Genomic DNA, 21,315 nt, shown 5'->3' on the forward strand with positions numbered 1-21,315 from the left:
TGGATAAATATTCATGGACTAGATGAATAAATCTGGTTACACTTCTCTTTTAAACAGGGAGAGGTTGGATTATAATAAGCTCATTGGAACCACAGGCTTCTCCTCATTCCAGTGCCTCCCTCTCTTCACAAATGCTGCTTTAGGAGGGGTGGGTCTGGTCAATGTCAAGACATGCAAATTGAGCAGGGCCAAGTCTCCCTGGTCCAAGGCTCCTGGGCAGCCTGGGCACACGCAATCCATTTGCAACAATTGTCTGTATGTCGATTTGCACAGTGCAGAGGTCTGGGACTTCTCTGACCCTGAGCTGGGATGAAATGGCCTGGAAAGCTGATGGACAGAAACAAAGGCAGACCCCAGGGCCAGTTGTCCTAACTCTGGAGCTCACCTTACACAGTTCTTCATAAGGACCGCCAGGGCATCCTCACCCCCATTCCTCCTTGGTAGAGCTTATCCTCAGACTTCATGTCTGCCTGACAACCTGGTCAAGGGTGCAGGTTTGTGTGGGTCTCTAACGCAAGACAGAGCCCGTGACTTTTCTACTCTGAGGGACCACGACAGGAGAAACTTCAGGGTGTTGACTTACATACCTGACCCCATGAACACCCAAAATGGGGCCTCAGGAGACAGGCAGACATTTCCACCAGAATATATGTGGCCGGTGCAACCGAGGTCACTTGGGGAGGTTGGATCTGCATTTCCCCAGCATCCTGAGTCAGAAGCCAAAGGGAGCCATGGTGGGATTTCAGAGCGTTCCTGTACAAGGGCCTAGCTGACGTCACAGTAGTGTCTCCCTCCAGGGACAAAAGTCTTAGGACTTCCTGTATGGGGGAGAGCTACAACTGGGGTGGGGAAAAGCAGAGGGTTACCAGAGAGACTAAGGTATGCCAGCACTTACTCTAATGCAGGGCCTTCTTGGTTGGCTGAGGAGACCGCTGTAGCTTGGGCCCTTGGCAGAACCTTGTGCAGAGAGGCTGGAGCCTGAGGATGTGTTCGTTCTTAACTCTGTGGGGGCTCATCATAAAAAAACCCTGTTTCTTTCTAACAAGGGCATTTTGTGGCAAAACAAGTTGAAAACAAAAACTTTGGGGCACTGAAGCTGTGCTGAGCTGTGGAGAAGTGCCTGGGCTCCCTGCGCCCCAGCTTCCTGGCACTGCCTCCCCGTGAACACACCTGGGGGAGGCCCCGGGAGGAGCCAGGCTGCAGCATGGGCCCCGGTGTGGGCCTGCCCGCAGGAAAGGCCCAGGCAGTCCTTGGCAGATGAGCAGGCTGCAGATCAATACTGGTGGAGAGGCAGCTTTGCTCCTTCCCGGCCTCCCCAGCTATTATTCATGCCAAAGGGCCTTGTTTGGACGAAGGAAAGGCGGGGTGGGAGTTGGCAGAATTACAGGTCTGCGCTCTGCCTGTAGCCGGCTCCCCCTCACCTGGATGCCCCCCCTTGTTTATGTAACGTAAGGAGGCGATTCAGAGGATGGCATGGGTGACTTGGGCAGGGGTCTCTGTTATCCCTTCACTGGCTCCTCTTGAGAAAGGGCACCATGGGCTCAGGATGTGCCCTGCCAGGGTCGCTCTTGCTCCCAGCTCACTATCTGGTCCTTTGCTCCCAGATCCCACCTGTCCTGCTTTTGCCACTTGCCTCTGGTAACCAGGCCCTGACTGGAGTCACAGGCTCCATAGTGGGAAGTTTGCCCCTGGCTGCCTCAGCTCCAGTCACACATCCATTTTCTGTCTGGGTTGGCCGCCCCCGGCCACCTTTAAACATTGTCCATCTTCGTGTGGTTCCTGCTGGTTCCAAGACCGTTATGGGGTCATTTGCCTCGTCACCTCCTTGGTGACAATGAGTACATGGACAGCCTGGCAGATGCCACTAGGCCGGGCCGGATGCATCCCAGGGGAGGGACAGAAACAAGAGTATTTATTTAAGCTCAGGGTCAGGTTTGAAATCAGCAGGTCACTGCATCGGGTGAAAGCAAGACAGAGGAGAGTTTCTTTCTCAGTAGGGGTTGGCTAACCACACACTCTTCCTTCCCACTGGAAAAATGGTTCGAGCTTGTCTTCTGCTGGGGTGTGGAGGTCCCTTGACAGGAGGTGAGCTGTCATGTGACTAACATGGACTCTCATCACCGGAGCCCGGAGGCCCTCCAGACCCAGGTATGGACACTGTTTCGACATCCACAGTGATCAAGGAGACGTGAACGAGGCCTGACGCCTCCTGGCTGGCTCATGACTCCTGCAGGACCATCTGGGGTTTGCCCGTTTAGGATGGGAGCGGGGGACCAGGGACAGGATGGAGAAAAGGTACTATTGTCCCTGGCCTTTGCCAGAGTACCCGGCCCTGAGACTGTGGTTTCCATAGTTACATAAACTAAACAGAGGGGTGATCAGATACAACAAGGGGACACGGCAGGACTTCTGGTTTCAGATGACCATGATTGGGCTCCGTCCTCTCTGGCCCCTTGAGGTCGCAGTCATGGAAAGGCCGATCAAGTCACCAATGGCATGTCAAAGAAAGGAGAAGGGAGGAGGCTGAGTCCCTGCACGGGGCTGCTCCTGTCACCCATTATCGAAGCAGGGGTTGTAATGAGCTTCAGTTGGCGACACAGAGTCCCGCAGCACACCTTTCTGTGCCAACCAGCCGGGCGCACACAGCTTTCTTTAAGCCTGTTTCCCCTTACTGCAGACCAGTCTCCCAAGCACACACTCAGCCGAAGGGGAAGGCAAGAGGCCCTTGGGCTGGGGACTCAGCCGCTCCTTTGAAAGCAGTGTGGGCCACAGACAACCCATGGTCCCTGGCTGTGGGCCTTCTCCTCCAGACACATTTTACCACCTCTTCTCCCGAGCATGGAGTGCCTGGGGAGGCTGCGGTTCACACCGAAGTGATGAGGAAATCGTCACTTGTGCTTAATTCCCAGCTACGTAGACAAACGACGATAAATATTTATGACGAGAAATTTCATTATTTAAAAATTCCCTTCTAAATTTCCAGCGAGCCCACTGAAGAATGCCTGCCGAACAGGTTGCAAATTAAGAACAATTATTTTTCTCTTCTGCATTTAAATATAACTTACAGCTGAAGTCATTTAAAGGGGCTAACATCAACCTTAATTAAATATTAAAGTGTGCCTGTACCTGCTGCTATTGCTGCCCCTTCGAATAAGATATAACCTATTTTTGACAAGTTTTCATCTTTCTCTGTGGAAGACACTACATGAAACCAAATAAGCGGCAAAGAGGAGTGTAATGAATAATCTATTTCATATTCCAGCGGTACCCAGGGCTCGGAGTGGAGAAGATTCAGTCAGATGATGGCAAGAGGCTGCTGGGTACCGCATGACACAGCTAATGTTTAAATAATAATAATAGAAAAAAGCGATAAACAAATCATTAGCCCTTAACAGTTGTTTAATGCAATTTGTTAATGAACGTAATGGCGGGGACCGATAATGAAAGACAATAAAACCGTCTAAACAGGCGCCAAGTCGCTGGCCATGCGCAATTATTTCCTTGTCAAGTTTTTATGATTTAATGAGCCCCTCTGGGACTGACGGCTGTCAGTCAGTCGTGACTTTTTGACACCATTACAACTTCAAATACAGCAGCAGGCAGGCTGTTTTCCTCGGATTTGAAATACTGAAATGATCTGACAGTTTTAAAGAAAAGATGTGCAGAGAGAGAGAGAGAGAGAGAGAGAGAGAGAGAAAGGCAGTGCTTGCCTCTTCCTTTCTTTCCCTCCTCCCTTCTTCCACGAGTTGATAATCTCTGGATGCTGTTTGGTAATGAAAACCCAATCACTGAGGTCATTATCTGATGAGGTTTTTGGAGCAGGCAGGCTTCCCCCCTCTTTATTTCTTTACTTAATGATAACCCTCAACGGGCATGCCCCGCATGGGACGGCCAGAGCCGCACAATTTTGTTCGCCATTAATTTCAGTCTTTGAAGCTCAGGGCTCAGAAGCAGTAGCAAAGCAAACCCCCCACCAAGCTGGTTCCAAAATAAGACAATCCAGCCTGCCTGAAACAGAATAGCAAATGGCCTCCCAGCCCAGGCCTGGCCACTGACGTCAGGCCCAGTGCATCTGCAGGCATCCGCCTTCAACACGGAACATTTAAAACTCTTTACAACTTAAGAGACTTTAATTAAATTGCTTTTGATTCTGGAGCGAGGTTGCATCCGCTTTATTTATACTGTCCCAGAAACTGTTTAGTCTGCATGAATTTTATATGGCGAGGGCTTCCTCCTCCTCTTCCTCCGTGCTGTCAGCCATCCTCCCCTACCTCCCACACACTCGGAAACAAAGGCTCCCAACTTCAGAAATATTCAACAACTGAAGTCTACAGAATAGGAACCTAGAACCTTCCACACACAGGCACCTGTTCCATGTTCACACACTCTTCCTGGCCTGGAGGGGGAGGGAGGGAGGGGAGTACAGCCCCAGCCCCAATTCTTCCCATGGCGCCAGGAGGACAGAGCTGGTCAGGATGTGATGGAGCTGCTGGGTCCAAGGTTGTATGTTCACAGGTTTCCACTCCCAAATCACTGGCAGCAGCAAAAGGGAACTTGGCAGAGAAAGCCAGTGAGAGGTGAACAGCAAATGCCTGCTTCTCGGGTCTTCTGCTTCTGCACGAACAAGGCAGGCTTCAGTGAAATGCTTCGGGGCCAGCAAGTGCCCGTGCTCGGCTCCACCCTGCTTGTTAGGTGGCCTTGGGAAGAAGGGGACTGGAAGGTGGGGGCAGGTGGGAAAGACAGCTTAGAACTCGGAATACCCTTAACTGAGGAACCCCATTTCTGGAGGCCACCAGAGCCATCGGTCTACTTCACCAGCATCAGCAGAGACTGGTGGGTTGTCTCCGTGCTTTTAATGGGTTCTTTCTTACATTTAGGCTGCCCAGAATTCAGTGATCAGAATCAAAGTTTCTTGATTCTGAGCTGGTCCCTTTAGCTGGCAGAAGAGTCAGCACAGCTTCCGGCCCTTCTCCACGGCTGTACCACTTTGGTCGCCCAAAATCCCACCCTTCCGACACAGACACTACACCTTTATTTACACAATAATAAATGATGTATCTGAACACATACAGGCCCCAGCCTGTTTACACAAGCACAATTTCTCTGGTGGATTTTGTATTTCCTGTCTACTCTATAATGGTTCTCTTTGGAGTATGAGTGTGTGTGTGTGTGTGTGTGTGTGTGTGTGTGTGTGGTGGGAGATCAAATATAGTATGATCTTGCTCCATGAGTATAGGTGGTTAGCATCTTTTATGAAAAGACTTGCTTTTCAAAAATTCAAAGCTTCCAATTATATTAAAAACAATAGTACAGACCTGTAAATGCCTATGAAGTCTTAAGAAAAACACATTTTGCTCATGACTGGAGGGAAAACGACCTCAGCTTGGGCAACATTTAGGCCTGATCACAAATGGACTCACAATTCCCATTACCTCAGGCAGAAAGAGAGGGAAGAAAGTCACGGAGTGTGACAGAGGTCTGAATGTAGAGAGAACCCAGGAGGGCTTTGCTGATGGTCGTTGGGAAAACCCGAGCAGTTCGACACTGCGGGAGGAGGTGAGGGGACACTTCCCACCAAGGTCTGCCTAGTGGACTGTCCTACAGCGCTCTCCCATTTCATCACCACAGGCTAAATGCCCACAGCGGAGGAGTCCTGCTCACGCTCTCTGAAATCCTCATGCTGGATGGGAGGTGGACAGAACCTTCTCAGACCATCTGCATGAACGAGGGAGGATGGCCGCTGACTGAGCACATATTAAAGCAGAGAAGATACAGAAATGCTTACACAGGCAGGGAAGAGGAGGTCACAATTAAATACTGTGCCAGTTCTCACATTGCCGGCAGAGTCTGGAAACTATGGCATTTGGGGAAGGTGAGTAAATATTCTTCCTTGTGAATACACACACACACACACACACACACACACACACACGTATACGCACACACACATACTAAAAAGCTACGGAAAGTGCTAAGTCAATTTCTTGTGCAACTGACAGTGAATCTTCTTCTTTGCAATAAAGTTGTCTGGGCAAGATGGCTGTGCGCACTATGCCAGGAAGGATGGGGCTGACCTCTGGAACTGATCACGGGCGCTGGCCTCTGATTTTTCTGGCATGTTATCCATGGACATCACAGAAACCTTTCTGGTAAAGAGAGGTACGTGACACAAAGAGGCTTCTGTGCCTGAGTCATCATGTCCTCTCTCCAGCCATGACCCCAGGCATGTCCACAAGGCAAGGAAGAATGTCACCAAAGCTATTTTGGACAGCAGATGAAGTTACCTAAAGGCAAATAAGTATTCACCTTTACCTATTAAAAAACCCGACAAATCTGGGCAAAGACCAACCTCAGAAAGGAAATCAACCCACATGCAGATGGGGACAGAAACATCTTTACACTCTCTGTGCTCCAGCTCAACAGTGGCAAGGGAGGGACAGAGGGTCACCCGGGGCCTGTCAACACAACAGAATGATTCATGTGACCGTTTTGTCTTAATTACTCCGAACAAGACAAGATCACTGTTTATCAAGGGAGAGCAGATGCATCAGTGCCCTTTGACAAAGAAAGTGATGGCGGTCAGGATGGTGATGACCACGATGATCCCCAAGATGACGAGCAGGATGCGGTTCTGGATGATTCTGTGGGAAAGAGAGAAGAAAAATGCACACGGATAAATGAACAGCATTTTGACAAATACTGCCCAAGCCAAGCTGGCTGAAGAACTACAGCCTGGCAGGTACACACACACACACACACACACACACACACACACACACACACAGAGCTTCCAGGTCTATGAACAACTTCCACATAGAATGCTTGCCCAAAGTGAAGGGGAACCAAGGGCTTTCCAACATTTGGGCATCACGTAGCCTCTTTAAGTGATCAAGGGCCCTATGCGAGCATCTCTTCCTAATTTAGCATGTCAGACAAACCTCACTTTTTTTCCTCCAGTGTTTCCCGTGAAACGAAAAGACTCCAAAGAAATATATGTCAGTGAGGTACTTACCTGAACAAAAATACCTCAGGAAAAGTGAGAGACTTAGCAGGGAGAGGAGAGGATTAAGAAGCAAGTGTCAAACTTGCAGCTTAGGTTGTGAAGCCGTCACCTGTCAGTGTGGCTCATGGCTTCGTCAGGCTAGGAGGAAACGTTACATATGCTCCCTGGAGTCAAAGGATGGAAATGAGAGTAACGGAAAGTCCTCTAGGTGCCTGGCAAGTGGCTGTGGGTGGGCCCTCTGGGGGATGCTGGTCCCTTGGTCGAGCCCAGCTCTGCCGATGCTGACCTCAGAAAGACAAGCAGAGGAGACGCGTGCTCCGGATGCCTGCAGCGCGCTTCCGCTGAAGTGATTTCATAATTTGTTACCTCATTCTGAGAAAAGAGGTCGCACACCACAATGCTTTGTTGAACCGTTCAAAGGGAACCTGGGTCACACAGCCTCGCCCACGCTCGCTGCTCTCACAGAGCGCACCGAAATAGAAACTCAGAGAGGCTGGCCGTCTAGCTGGCTGCCCACCCGGCTTCCAGCCTGCAGCAATTCCACCCCACCTGCTCAGAGGCCCATGCGGAGTCCTGTCCTCACATGCACACGGGGCCCCTGGACAGGGCCTTCCCCGGGGAGGGGCGTGTGAGGATGAGTCAGGCCTCCACTGAGCAGGGTCCCTGCGACTGGGATGGAGGATGACTTCAGGTTGCGGTTTGGGTGGCATACTCCTCACCCACCCTTCCCTCTTCACAGATGGGTGGGCACCATCCCATTAGAGTGACTCCCCTGTGTCCCCTAACAGGATAGCCCCCTGTCTTCCTGACAGGTTACAAAATGACGGCCATTTGCTGACACGTCTTCCGCAAAGCTGCTTTAGTGTCCACGTCCACTGTTCTCGCGGGAGATGAATGGTGTGCCCTGTCCTCATTCATCACACGAGGCTCGGGGAAGATCCATCTTGTTTATTTCTTCTTGTCCCACCAGAAAGCCTGTACCCCACATTAATTCTTCTGTGATGACAGCTAATTCAGACTCAACAGGCCCTATTTACCCAGGAGGCAGGACGGAGTCTCTGTCCCACCCCACAAGCAAACAAGAAGGACGCACAGCTTTCTAAAGTGCGGCTAATTAGAAACACGGACTGGTACTACTTAGGCTTCATTTAAAACTCAGTTGGTTTTTCTCCTTTTCCCTGGAAGGGAGGAGGCAGGTCCTCAGAATGGCCCCCACAGCTCTGTTTGCTGAAGTCACTGTTCAGATCTCTAGTTACCACGGTCACCCACGTCAGATTTACAAAGGAAATCGGCAAAACTGAATCTCGGCAGTAACACACATTCAAAGCATGAAAACATAGCCAATTCTGCTGTGGGTAACCTGTGGTAATGCATCTCTTGTACAGCGTGGGCTGGGTGGCAGTGCGTCTCTTGTACAGCTTGGGTGACAGCTGTCTGTCTCTGTGGGATGAGAGCCCCAAGCATCCAAGATGGACACAGAGGAAGTGTCCCTATGGGGTTACTGGTTTTATCTGGAAAATGTTAACAAAATAAACCACAGGCATCTCCAAGTCTTAGCTGTTCTTAACTAGGCTTTCCCTGTGCCCACGGGTGTCCCTGACACCAGCTCTCCACTGCTCTGGTGAGTCTGCCTTGTGACCTATGCCCACGGGTGTCCCTGACACCAGCTGTCCGCTGCTCTGGTGCGTCTGCCTGTACAGAGTATGTAGAATTCACCTCTAGAGCTTGTGGCTAGAGCTTGGGAGCAGGACAGAGAACTAACTCTCTCAGGAATGTAATGACAGATTGTGGCCCTTGGGGACTGTAATCATCCCCTTCTAAGGAGGATGTAGGAGATATCTGGGCAAATTCAGCTGACAGGAAAATGTCAGGGTAGGAAAGGATGAAGGTGAAGGTTGAAGCGGGCCCCTAAAGATGGAGCTATCACAGGGCCCTCTCAGACAGCTGGAGGAAGGACTGGTCATCCAGGCTCATGGGTGAGCACTGGTGGAAGACACCGGTGCTTCTACAGAAAGGGCTGCCAGACATTTGAGACAAAGAGAGCAGAGGGTAGAGGGCCGCGTGTCAGCCCGACAGGCAGGGCCATCAACTCAGCTTCAGGCTGCAAAGGACTCGGGCAAATATGGTTTTCTAGGAAGAGAAAATGATGCACCTGAGTGCACAGGACTGAGCCGGCAGGGAGACGGGGAGAGGCTGGCAGTGGCAGACTCTAGCTATGAAGAACCCTGGAGAAGAGTTCCTGGCCGTTGCTGCTGGGCAATCCCTATTGCTCTGGCCAGCGGAGCTAGGTGCAGGGTTGTGGAGCTGGGAGGAGTCAGAAAAGTCAACGAGGTCAAGGAGCGCTGCTAGCTAGCAAGCCAGGAAAGAAGTTTGGGGGCAGCCCCAATAACTTGCTCTTAACTCTGGGTAAGGGGCCTTGATGTTCCAGCAGGCCAGGAGCAAGCAGTCTTAATCTCCCTTTTGAAAATGCAAAGTGTGTTTACCCAGTAAATAATTTAAGAAAGAGTATACACTTGAAAGACGCCTACTGAAGCAGCCAGGCTAAATCGCCTCTGGGCAGAAACCCGGATTTGCATGCTGCATTCACCGAGTGAGCAGACTGTGGCTTTAAAAGAATGCAGAGGCAAATTAAAAGGAATGTGGGCTCGAAACATCAAAAATTCTCCAAGTTTACATTATGAATCACAGTGCTGTTGATATAAGATGAATTAACCATTTACTTTGAGGTTAAACTCACACAGTATTATTGAAAATGCTGATCCCTGTGTGGAACCCAGGGAGCGGTTAATCTTCCATTGCCAGTCTCCTCCCCTTCTGGAAAAGGCTCTGGTGTGTGGCATGCAGAATCATAGAAGGCTGGTGCAAGTGAAGGAGGCAGGCAGCCACCTGATCAGAGTGAGGGGGCGTAGAGACTGCACTGTAGCTGGCTCTCCCCATGGCTCTTCTTTAGATGCTTGCGTCCTCCTCTGCATCCAGCACCTGTCACCCTGACCTGGTCCTTGGTGCTGTGTATTAGCATGGGATTTGCTTTGGCCACTGGAATTCATGAAAAAAAAAAAAAAAGGCAGCAAGCTGTTGCTCCCACGAAAAAGAAACTGACTTTCAGCATTCCATCCTCTAGCGGGATGGACTCCTGTCTCACTGTTTTGATGGACAGCCAGAGTATTCCAGAGATGGCAGTGACAGGACATAGGACCTGCACCCCAGGGCTATCATCCAGAGGATCACTGCCCGTGGCCTCTCCTGGATTCTAAGGTGATGAGGTCTGGGGATTGCCTGTTACTTCAGCATAACTACTGCCTTCTCAGTCAAGGAAGGGGCCGCCCAAGCACACTAAAGTTTGGAGCGCATACATCCTGGAAGTCAGGGTTGGACGACAGCTCATAATTCCTCCCTTGAAGATTAACTTTGGTCTCTTTATCTTGAAAAGTTGTTTTTTTTTAAAAAATAAAGTTTAAATAAATAGAATTTAAAATTAATTTCTCTCTCTCTCTCTCTCTCTCTCTCTCTCTCTCTCTCTCTCTCTGTCCATGTGGAGGTTAGAGGACAACATAGAGGAGAGGGTTCTTTCCTTCCAGACCTCAGCTCAGCAGGTCTGGCAGCGCTGTCACCCGCTCAGTCCTCTTGCCAGTTTAGAGCCGGACTCTTTCTGCGTCCAATTGACCAGAAGCTTCTCACTGAAAACCAGGAGCTTCTTCAGTTGGGCCAAGGCTGCTGAGAGCTCCTGGGCAACGGTGTCCTTATGTGCTCTCCTCCGCAAACTGCTTAGGCCACTCTGCATCCCGAGAGTCACAGGTAAGGACTGCAGCCACGCCTCATGCCATCCTTGGCTCCACAGGTAGAGCCAGCCCAGCAGAGGGAATCTCCGCCATTGCTGTGAAGACTAGTCACCCAGACAGCTTAGGATGCTGATGTCAGGCCTCGATCTGTGGCAGCCATTTTATTTTCATGAGGAAGTCAGCTGAAGAAACAAGCTGGCCCATGAAAGGGAGACAACCAGGACCCCACCCTGAAGGTAAGATAAACTTCTATAGCAAGCCACCCTTCCTTTGAACTTTGAGTAATATGAAAAAATAAATTAACTTCATTTTTCAAGATTGTTTGATTTGGGTCTTCTATTATTCGTAACCAAAAGGCACATTAGGTTGAGTCACTGCTCCACACCAAGTCTTTGATCCGGGGCACCTTCTAATAAGGGCTTCCGGCCCGTGCAGTCTCCAGCTTGGATTTCCCTGTGCTTTGCTTCCCACATCGCTAGCCACACAGGCATCTGCCTTTCTGTCTCTGTGAAGTTTTCTCTGGTAAAAAGTGGCCCTTCCGCAGCTTGAATCTCTTTCATCTTCTGTATCCCTCTGACACAGAGCTTGGCAGAGATGTTTGGGGGGGGGGGGGGGGGAGCTTGAGCAGGGTGTGGCAATACAGGCGCACAAAGTTCTAGCTACTTGTGAAGCGGGGTGTGTGTGTGTGTGTGTGTGTGTGTGTGTGTGTCATGTGAGCCTAGGAGACTGAGAATTGAGGCCATCCGGGAGACGTACTGTGACCCCTAAGGGTTTCTTGCACACAAGCACAATGTAAGGATCAGCTACTGGCCACTGTCAGGTAGGGATGCCCGCAGTGCCTCACCTGCTGGGGTGCATGGGGCTTGGCACACCAACTACCATCCCTTGGAGCTGCCTTGGGTGGGCTTCATCTTGGCTCCAGAGGTGGAACACGACCCAGGCAAACCTTACCAACTATAACTCTGCATTTCTTGCACAAACATGTGTTCGAAAACTGGTCTGACACCCAAACCACGCTGCTGTGGGACAACGGTCTTTTATCCTATCACTTGTATTATTTTTAATAAAATGCTGATTGACCAGTTAGCCAGGCAGGAAGTATAGGCAGGGCGACAGTGACCAGGCAGGAAGTAGAAGCGTGGCAATGAGAATTATGGGAAGAGGAAAGTTTTAGTCTGTAGTCATTACCCAGAGAGGAAGCCAGACACAGAACAAGCAGGGTGTGACTGCCTCACTGAAAAAGGTACCAAGCCACATGGCTAACACAGACTAAAATTATGAGCTAATATAAGTTATAAGAATTAATAAAAAGCCTGAGCTAATAGGCCAATAAATTTGTAATTTATGTAGGCCTCTGTGTATTTCTTTGGGGCTAAATGGCTGTGGGACAGGGTGGGACAGAAACCTTAGTCAACACCACATAGTCTGCTGGGGATTCCCCTAGAGAACCAAGAGAGAAGCACAGTCCCCCTTTACTGGGTTTGATTGCAGGGCCAATGGTAGCCTGGGGCTACTGAAGACGATTCCAATCATGCTTCTAGAGAGAAGCATGTCACCTGCCAGTGGACAAAGAAAAAGAGATGAAATGCTAAAGACATCATGCCAACCCCTGGATCTGAGAGCCTGACACCTGAAGGGTCACATTTAAGCATCTCAGTTATAGACCAGCAATTCCCTTTTGATGTGGGCAACTTTAGTTGGGAATTACGGCTTTCAACCATAACCATACGGACTCTACTGAATGGTATCCCCCCCATCCCCAAAGCCATTCCACCTGGAAGCTCACAAGGTCACCTCATTTGGAAGAAGGATCTTCAATAAGAATTTTGAAAAGAAATAATCTGGTTTCAAGGCATTCATGTGTCCTTGAATCAATGGAGTGCACAGGCAGACATGAGCAATAAAGCCATGGAGGCACAGACAGAAACTGGAGCTATGCTACCACAAGCAAGAAATGCCTGCCACACCAGAAACTAGGAAAGGCACAGAAGGCTGTATTCTTTGAAGAGAGCATGGTCCAGGTAACTTCTTGGCTTCAGACTTGAAGGCTCTGAAACTATTCAAGAAACCATTTCTGGTGCTTGAAGTCACTTAGTTTAAGGCCTGTTGCTTTGGCAGCCCTGGAAATTATGAAGCCAGCACATGAACCCATGACCTTGTTTTTGACATCATGATGGTTTCCCATGGCACCATTCCTTCCCTGCACCCTACAGTGGATTTATCTCAGATCCTTCCCTAAAGGACAGGCAGTGCTGAGAGAATTCTCTGGAAGCTTTACGCGCAGCCTGAGCACTTAGGGACTCAAGACTAAGCATTCTTCCTCTCTGATCTAGAACCCACTTCTTCCGGCCCAGTACTAGTCTAGAATGCCCGACACAGCTCAGGAGGGCCAGCCTTTCCAGCCATCACCAGCAGTTAAGAGCTCACATGTGCTGACATCAATTTTGACATAGTCTATGATCGAAGAGCCCCGAGGAGGGACAGGTTTTTATAGCTGGAGACACAAATGAGTTCCCCAGAAAGGAATCCAGGGAGCCAACTGGGCTCAGACTCCATTCCCAAATTCTACGAAGCTTATTGGGAAGCTGCAGGCTTGTTCTGCAGAGGGCCAGACAGTAACCATAATAATTTGATGAAACTGCCCCGGTATAACATTCCTCAGACCTGCTAGAAATCTTTATGTTGTAGCTCTGAAGGTCATAAACCCAGAGTCTGGGTGCTGTCAGCGCTGGCTCCTGAGCCTCCGGGGAGACTGTTCTGAGTACACTCCTCTCTTCTGGTGGCTTGTTATCAATCTTTGAGGGTCCTTGGTTAATAGCTACATCCTCTGCTCCCCACACCGCTCCTTGTGTGGTTTTCTTTGTATGTGCAGACTATAGATAAATTTCAATTTTTTATAACACAGCTACATTGGATTAGGGGAACAACCCTGTTCTTGCATGCCCTCAGCAGATGTCACGAGGAAGAGTCAAGGAAGGTCACTGGGGTACTAGAAGTTCGAAGTTCCACATATGAACTTAGATGCTCTCAGCCGTGCAAATAATAGTCTCTGTCACAATTACTCAACTTTGCTCTTGCAGAGAGTAGTCATGACATAAATGAAAATGGTCTGCATTACAATAGAATTTTAGGAATATACGAGTTTGAATTCCATATGATCTTCCAGTAACAAAAATTATTTGTTTTGAACTTTTTCAATCACATAAGAGTGTAAAACCATATCAGTCTGTGGGACAGAGAATGGGCAGTGTGCTGTGCCCCATTGCTTTGCTTTGCCCACCCCAAGCCGCAAAGGACAAGCTACTGAGACACGCCCCCTCTCACTAGAGAACACAGCCATTCCTGGATGTCACAGAAGCCACACTGAGAGCTGTGGCAAGTGTGACCAAGTACTTGTGAAGAAGACAGGGAACCAGAGTTCCTACCGCACGTGAGCTTTGGGCACTAGGATGAGCGATCGGTGACACAGGCTAACAACAAAGGCAGTAATTAGTCAAGCCAGGGCTAGGGCAATCTGCCATGTGCCCATAATCCTGGCTTTGCCTGGAGTGACCTGAAGCAAGTTACTCCGTGACACTTGACTTTGTTTCTTCCCAAACAATGCCAATTGACTCCTCAGCCATCGGGGATGAAGGTTTTTAAAGCACTGAGGGGTAAAGCCTTTTAATGCATGAGCAGTTGGCAAACAGTTCTCTAAAAGGCGGTGCCATTTCGGGGCAAACGAAAGGTTCCAGTTGCCAGAGACCGGAAAGCTGCCTGGGAAACTTCCAGGGGCTGGTGGGGAAGCAGGGACAGGTGAGGAGTGTGCGCCTGCTCGGCTCACCAGGCTGCTGTTCCCACAGGCTGCTGTCTAGTGGGGCCTCATGTTGTCAGTCTCCCCAGCAGGGCTGAGCCTTGTCGCCAAGGTGGGAGCATCAACATCAAAAGGGAAGGGAGGATGTCCCATTGGCTGGCTTGGAGATCCCTCCCCAGCCCGGGAAGGCAGCCAACGAGTACCTGTCAGACACACTGATAAGTCCAAGGGGTTTTGATCAGTGATGTGTAGCTACATCAAGCTCTGCATTGCCAAATGTGTACATCAGACCGCAGCCTGGGTGCCACGGCCACTGCTATTCTTAAATATGGACTTGGTGACAGCAGGAGGCCGGGAGAGCAGCTTTGCTGGCTACCAGTTCCACATAGGATCAAGGCAGCTTGCTCCCATCAAAGGATTTGGAAGGGGCTCGAAGAGAATTAAATAACGACGCTCCAGAAAGGCAAGGTGTGTGCAGCCCCTTCCAGGCTTGCAGATTGTTGGAGTTGGCAAAGGGCTTTAGGTCTAGGCCTAGATACTTCACGTTGAGGAGAGAACAGTGGAGCCCTGAGAGGTTGGTGGACGTGTCCAAGGTAAACTCCTCAGAGGCCAGGGACCAGTCTTGTGTAATGGGGACACTCCTCCTCTACAGACAATCCTACGTGTTAGTCACTTATAGAGGAGTTAACCTGGGCTTTCAGCTCCAGGGGGTTGGAGTCTACAGAGGCAGAGCAGAAGCAGAGGTGTGGTGGCTGGAACCTCAGCTAGGAGCTTGCATTGTGAACCACGAGCAAGCAGCAGAGACAGTGGGCAGGGGTGGTAAAAGGTTCCTGGAACCTCTAAGTCCCAGTAATGTCCTTCCTCCAGCAGGGCTACACACATCCTAGATCTCCCAAACAGTGCCCCCAACTGAGAACCAAGGGTTCAATTGCCAGAGCCTATGGGGATGTTCTCATTCAAACCCCACAGATGGCAAACTGAATCTTGTCCACAGTCCCCACCTCCACATAATAGGAAGAATGCCATGGGGTACCTGGTCTCACACTCCAGGCTGAGGCTGTGAGAGAAAAGCAGAGGAACACGGACAGTATCTTTTTCATGAAACACAGACTGCTCAGTTTAGAAGACATCCTGTCTCTGAGACAGATCCTCCATGCAGACCAGGCTGGTCTTGAACTCACAGAGCTTTGCCTGCCTCTATCCCCCAAGTGCTGGAATTAAAGGTGTGCGCCATCACACCAGGCGGTCTTATGCTCTTTCTCAGTCTGCTCTCCCCTTAGTTCTTTAAAGGATGAGGCCTGAGGTCTGTCTTCCCAGTTTCTGCTAAAGTATTCTTACATGACAAGCTGGCAGCAAGAAGTGTTCCAGAGTTTGGAATATTTATACAGCTCTTACCAGTTGAATATCTTTAATGTGAAAATCTGAAATGTTGTGGAATCTGAACCTATCTGAGTATTGACATTTAAGTTTCAGATAGATGATTTTGGATCATGGACTCTTAGCCTATAATACATACAGTATGACCATTAACCAAAGCCAACCAGTTCTTTCCTCAGTGTCTAACGTAAATACACGGTAAATTAAGATGCTATCCTGATTTTACGCCATAGTGTGTTCTTTTTTTTATTTTTTCACTCAGCAGCACACTGGTGTGTCCTCTGAGCTTCGTAAGGAAGGTCACTCATCTCTTCCAGTTCTGAACACCCGAGGGATGAGCATGGGGATGACAGCTGTCCTCTGAGGCAGCTCTCTAGTGTCTTCTCACAAGGGTGAATGTTAAAATTACTTCTGCCTAGCTTTATAGGTGAGCAGCTGTGGCACAGAAAGGCTTCAGGTCTGCTGGAGATGCAACTCAGCATGAGTGCTGAAACTGGGGGAAGAAGAAGCCAGTTGGGGAACAGGCTGTCCTCACTGTGTCATGGGAAAGGATGGTGGGGCTGGGGAAATCTTCAGGGGGTGTCCTCAAAGAGGCCTCTTCTGATTTGGGATGCATTCATGATGTCATTTCATTTTCCCAGTGACTCGCATTTATTAGCTACCCCCCACTCTGGATGGCTCAGGACCACCAAGGGAGAAGGTGACACCCACTCTTGGGGTGACCCTGGTCCTCCACACCCACAGGTTTGGTGCTTCTCAGCCTTCCAGATCCTGCTGAGTACCCTGCAAGGGAGTGCCTGAGGGGTGTCCCACCCACACTTGGTCCCTGAGAAGCAACCCCTCAGCTCCTGTTATGACAGCCCTAGGCTCAGACTCCAGAGAAGTCAAGACCACATCTGTTTGTAGAGTGGGCATTGCTCTTACCTTGGGAGCCACATTACCTAATCTACAAAATGTCACATTTTAAATATTGGTAACTAAGTCAACACTTTCTTGAACTGAGTGGCCAAGCAGAGCACCCCTGCAGGGCATACAGACACACGGTGCGCCTTCTGTGAGACTCCTAATGATGACTGAGAACAAACTGAGAGAAGGTGGGAGGCTGTGCAGCAGCCCCGGCTTCCCCTCTAGGAGCCCGGAGGCCCAGCCCTCCTGACCCTGGGGCTCTCAGAAGCCAGAGGCCAACCTGTGTATGAGCATCAGTAACCCGGTCAAGGACTGAAAGTAGCCAAACTTAGCCCATAAGCAGTTTTTAACTGCATGCCAGAGGCCGGGGAGAGGTCTCTAGTATTCACAAACCAGCCTGTGTAGCCTTTGCAGGCACTCACAAGGTCAGGAGAGGCACAGGCCGAGGTCAGGCCCAGATGGTACATCAGCAGCCCCTTTGACCTTCACATGGTCTTGGCTTGGAGAAAGCCAGCTGGTGATTTCCAACAGCAGGCTGTTCACCTTCTATGAAATGTGGTAAAAGGGGTCTCTACTGACGCTGAGGGGCAAAGAAAGTTTGCAAGATTGCCTCTATCCGTGTCTGTCGAGAAATCCGTGTCCCTGTTTCTCTATCTCTAAGGTAACAAAGAGACCCAGGCTTCTCTGAGGACACACCTGGAGAGAGCGAGCTGACAGGAGCTGCTTCTGCACACTCTGCGGCCCCAAGTCTGCTGCATTAAAGTAGAACCAGGGATCAATTCTAAGGACATTTGTGGGACTGAGTTAAAGCATCCTGCTAGGTGCAAATGCCAACTCTCTGGTGTTCTTTGGGGACTCTTCCCTCCAGCGCCCTAGTTTTCATCTTCACAATGGAGGGTGAACTCTGCACCCCACTGGCTACTAGATGTCAAGCTGGGCTCTAATGAACGCTGGCAGACCCGTCCAAGGTCTGCTGACAGAAAGGACTAACCGAGAAGCCTGAGGACCGGGGTGTGGGGTGGGGAGGGGCGAGGGACCATCTAGAGTCTCCTTAGGAGCAGTCAAGCCCGTTCTGGATATTCACACCAGGTCGCACACATGCTCTCGTTCGGCTCGGTCCACAGAGGAGCCAAGAGCAGAAGAAGCTACCAGTGGGACTCACTGTATCCCCTCTAAGGACACTCGAGGACGCCATTTATTACCCAACTCAGCATGTGTCCTATGGAGAAAGATCTGAGTTTTATCTTACAGATATTGATTCAAGGAGCTGAATCCATCTCCCTTTGAGTTAGCTGCCTGGGGATAGGTTTGTGGTCCATACTCACACATGCACAGTGTAGGTACTGGCCTCAGTCCTGGCTTCATTTTCTATATCTGTGCTTTCATTATGTTATACACACACACACACACACACACACACACACACACACACGAATATATAGCTATTTGCCTAAATACACCCCCCATATATATATATATTTATTTAAATATATATATATTTGGCAAATAGTTATATAGTCTTTTAGGGCCCAGATACTATAAAGATAACAAATGGAATTCCCATCATTGTAGGCTGTCTGCTCTAATGCAGCAGGTCTCAGTTTCTCTCATATACTCAACAGTTCTGCACCATGGGTTACATGGAAAGCCAGCATTCTCACTCAGCAAGACAGTAAGGCTTCCTACCTTTTTCTCGAAAATTCTTTGGAGTTCAGCATGGGGCAATTTCTAGAATGTACTCAAACCCTGGGACAATTGGGCAGGGGTGCGAGGTCCTGGGTTCATGTCACAGCCAACTGTAGTCGATATGGAGACCCCTTTCTTTGGGGTGTTGACAGCAGTGTGGACCCCGTTAGTGAAAGCTGAAGGCATCCCTAGCCCATGCTGGCTGCAAAGACACTCCCTGAAATGCTGGCACATTGTGCCCCTTCCTTGAACAATCTGAAGTGTATGTCTCTCTGTATAGACACTTCTGCGGACGCTTTAAAACCCGGGAAACAATCAAGCTGAGGCCATCTCTGAGATGCCTCTAAAAGAACCCACTCGGAGACAGATAAAAATAATGAGAGTCTTTCTGTCAGGAAAGATTTAGAAAATATCATGGGCATTATTAAAATTTAATTTTTTCCCCGGCTTTTCGGCTCCCCTTCCCAGTGATAATGAGCAGGATGGCACACCTCCGCCTCGCAAGCTCTTGTTTGGTGCAATCAACTCAGCCTTGCAGTCTGAAGGCATTTCAGACAACAGTTTTGACTGCTACCGGCTTGGTTTGCACCCTGTGCTGTGCTTTGAGTCTGCCCATAAAAACCAGTTCAGGAGATAATTTTCCACAAGGCCGGGGAACTAATAAAAATCAATTCTGCCCATCTGGTTCAGAGAAATCTTAGGTCTAGCTGAGGCAGAACCGCAAAGTGGGAAGGAAAATACAAAAAGATCAATGTATTCACTGATGGTTTAGCTGATCGAGAACGAGCAAATTAGCTGGCGAGAGAAGCCTGGCTGCAGGAACTTTCCTCTCAGTCCCAAAGAGACATCTTTAAGGGTCTGCTGGTGGTGGGCTGTACTCAGAGTAGCCATTTTTCCAAGAAGTTGCCCATGCCTGTCAAGTGACCTATGTCCTGGCAGCAAGGATGACTTTGTAAGAAGTGAGACTGTTTCACTGGAAGTGGTCCCAGGTCACAAGAACAGCAGTGAGCCAAGGTTCCGCCACAGCGCCTGACACCTGCGGGTCTGTGCGCACTGTGCACTGTATTTGGGGACGCCCTTCTTCTGCCCTAAGCACTTCATACGAGTTCATCTAATTGTCATAGCGACACTGATAAAAGCATGCTGTTCTAATCTTTAGAGGTTTGGGGGGCTAGCAAGTCCAACGCCACTCAGACAGTCAGTGGCAGAGTTGCTGGACATCCCAAACCAGATCTGACTGCACAGGCCACACCCTGCTCTCGACTGGGTCACTTTGCATTTATGAATAAAGTTCGGAATAGCGATGTCTGTCCTCCCCCCTCCCCCACTTCGAGGCTTCCGAGGATGTCTGGATGAGAACATACACATAAGAACAGAGAAAGGCAACTGTTGTTACATTTGGTGATAATGAGGATGTGGTATCAGTGCCTTGAGAACCGCTGCAAAGGCCACTTAGGTACTGATGACTGTCCAAAAAAAGTGTGCAAGACCACTACACAAACCAAACAAGTTCATTCTTGATTCCCAGAGCATACAAGGCTTATACCCCAGTCACAGAGCAAACAGTTAAGGTTCCACTTGTTAGCGTGTATTCTAAGACCCCAATTTTAGCAAAAGAAAACACATGCATAAATGTGAAACATTATTTGGAAAGACATACTTGAGATGTGCGATGATTATGTTTAGGTGATAGGAGCATAGAGATTTTACAGTTCATTGCAGTTTGCAATTGCAAAAAAAAAAAAAGTGTTTGCCTAGCATGAAAGAACCCCAGGAATGTCAGTAAACAAACATAGTAAACACATTAAAAAAACAAAAACACTACAAAATAGATTCTCATTGGAGCCGTTGAAATCTAGGAAAATAAAACCTCATTTGAAATATATTTTAGGTCTTAAAAAAATAAGAATGACAATATCAGGTCTTCTCAGTAGAGTTTGGCGGGGTCTCTGCTCAGGCTTTCACCCCACATTCCTTGACTGCAAACAGCAGAAGTCAAGAAGCAAGAGAGAACAGAGAGGACCTGGCAGAAGAACAGTAGTTATGTGGCCATTGTGGAGGGCATGGATGGCCTGGTCACCCGCACGGGGGCCTCAGAAGCAAAGTCTTGCCTCCTGTTGGAGAACAGCCAACAGTTTAGCAGACAAGCTTCACCCTGCTTGTGAACACACGGCTGGGTGCCGATTTTCAGTTGTGCAACCAAGGGAGAGATTTTTCAGTTTCTGATTATCTTGCAGTATCTGGCATTTTGCGAGCTTCATTTTCAGGACTTTTTCACTACACTGGTTCCCCGAGACAAACAAGGGAGATTAAGTGTGGAGTGTTGGAATCATGTCGAATACCCCCGGCACAGAAACATTATAATATGCCCCAGAGATTATTCCAGGGCCAAGGAAGAACATGGCCCAATCTATAGCGCCCGAGAATAGGGAGCAGTCAGCAGCAAGAGCGGGGATTTACTTCATTTGTGAGGCTGTACACAGCCTCAGATGCTAACATACGCTGATAGGAAATGCCAACATTTCAACTTAAATCAAGCCTGCAGCCCATAACACGGACACTTTGCCTTTCAGCCGAAGATCATAAACAGCACAAACCCGGGTCTCTTCTCCTAATTGGGGAGCTTTTCTAATTTGCTTATGATAGCTGCCTCATGTCGAACTAATCTTCCTCCGGTTACCTCCTAACGCTGTCGGAAATAATCTGCTTACCCCTGCTCTGTCTGCAGCACTTTGCGTCAAACTGAACTCCCTTCCTTAACACAGCTGCAG

At 49.2% G+C, this 21,315-nt stretch overlaps 1 protein-coding gene across 4 annotated transcripts in view; it reads right to left on the minus strand.

Moving 5' to 3' along the window:
• Nucleotides 1-3,381: 3,381 nt before the first annotated feature.
• The window catches only part of Vti1a (vesicle transport through interaction with t-SNAREs 1A), a 332,589-nt gene continuing 314,655 nt past the window's right edge, over nt 3,382-21,315 (minus strand). For all 4 annotated transcript variants that reach the window (XM_041660693.1, XM_041660694.1, XM_041660692.1 and 1 more), the window contains one exon: nt 3,382-6,641. Coding sequence is in view for 2 of the 4 variants with exons in the window: in XM_041660692.1 (XP_041516626.1) it covers nt 6,548-6,641 (94 nt within the window). In the remaining 2 variants the exon portion in view is untranslated. The remainder of the gene's footprint in view (nt 6,642-21,315) is intronic.

This window comes from Microtus oregoni, unplaced genomic scaffold, assembly GCF_018167655.1.
Source record: "Microtus oregoni isolate MIOR12 unplaced genomic scaffold, Mior012 000012F_ref0000307, whole genome shotgun sequence".
In the NCBI taxonomy this organism is placed as follows: domain Eukaryota; kingdom Metazoa; phylum Chordata; class Mammalia; order Rodentia; family Cricetidae; genus Microtus; species Microtus oregoni.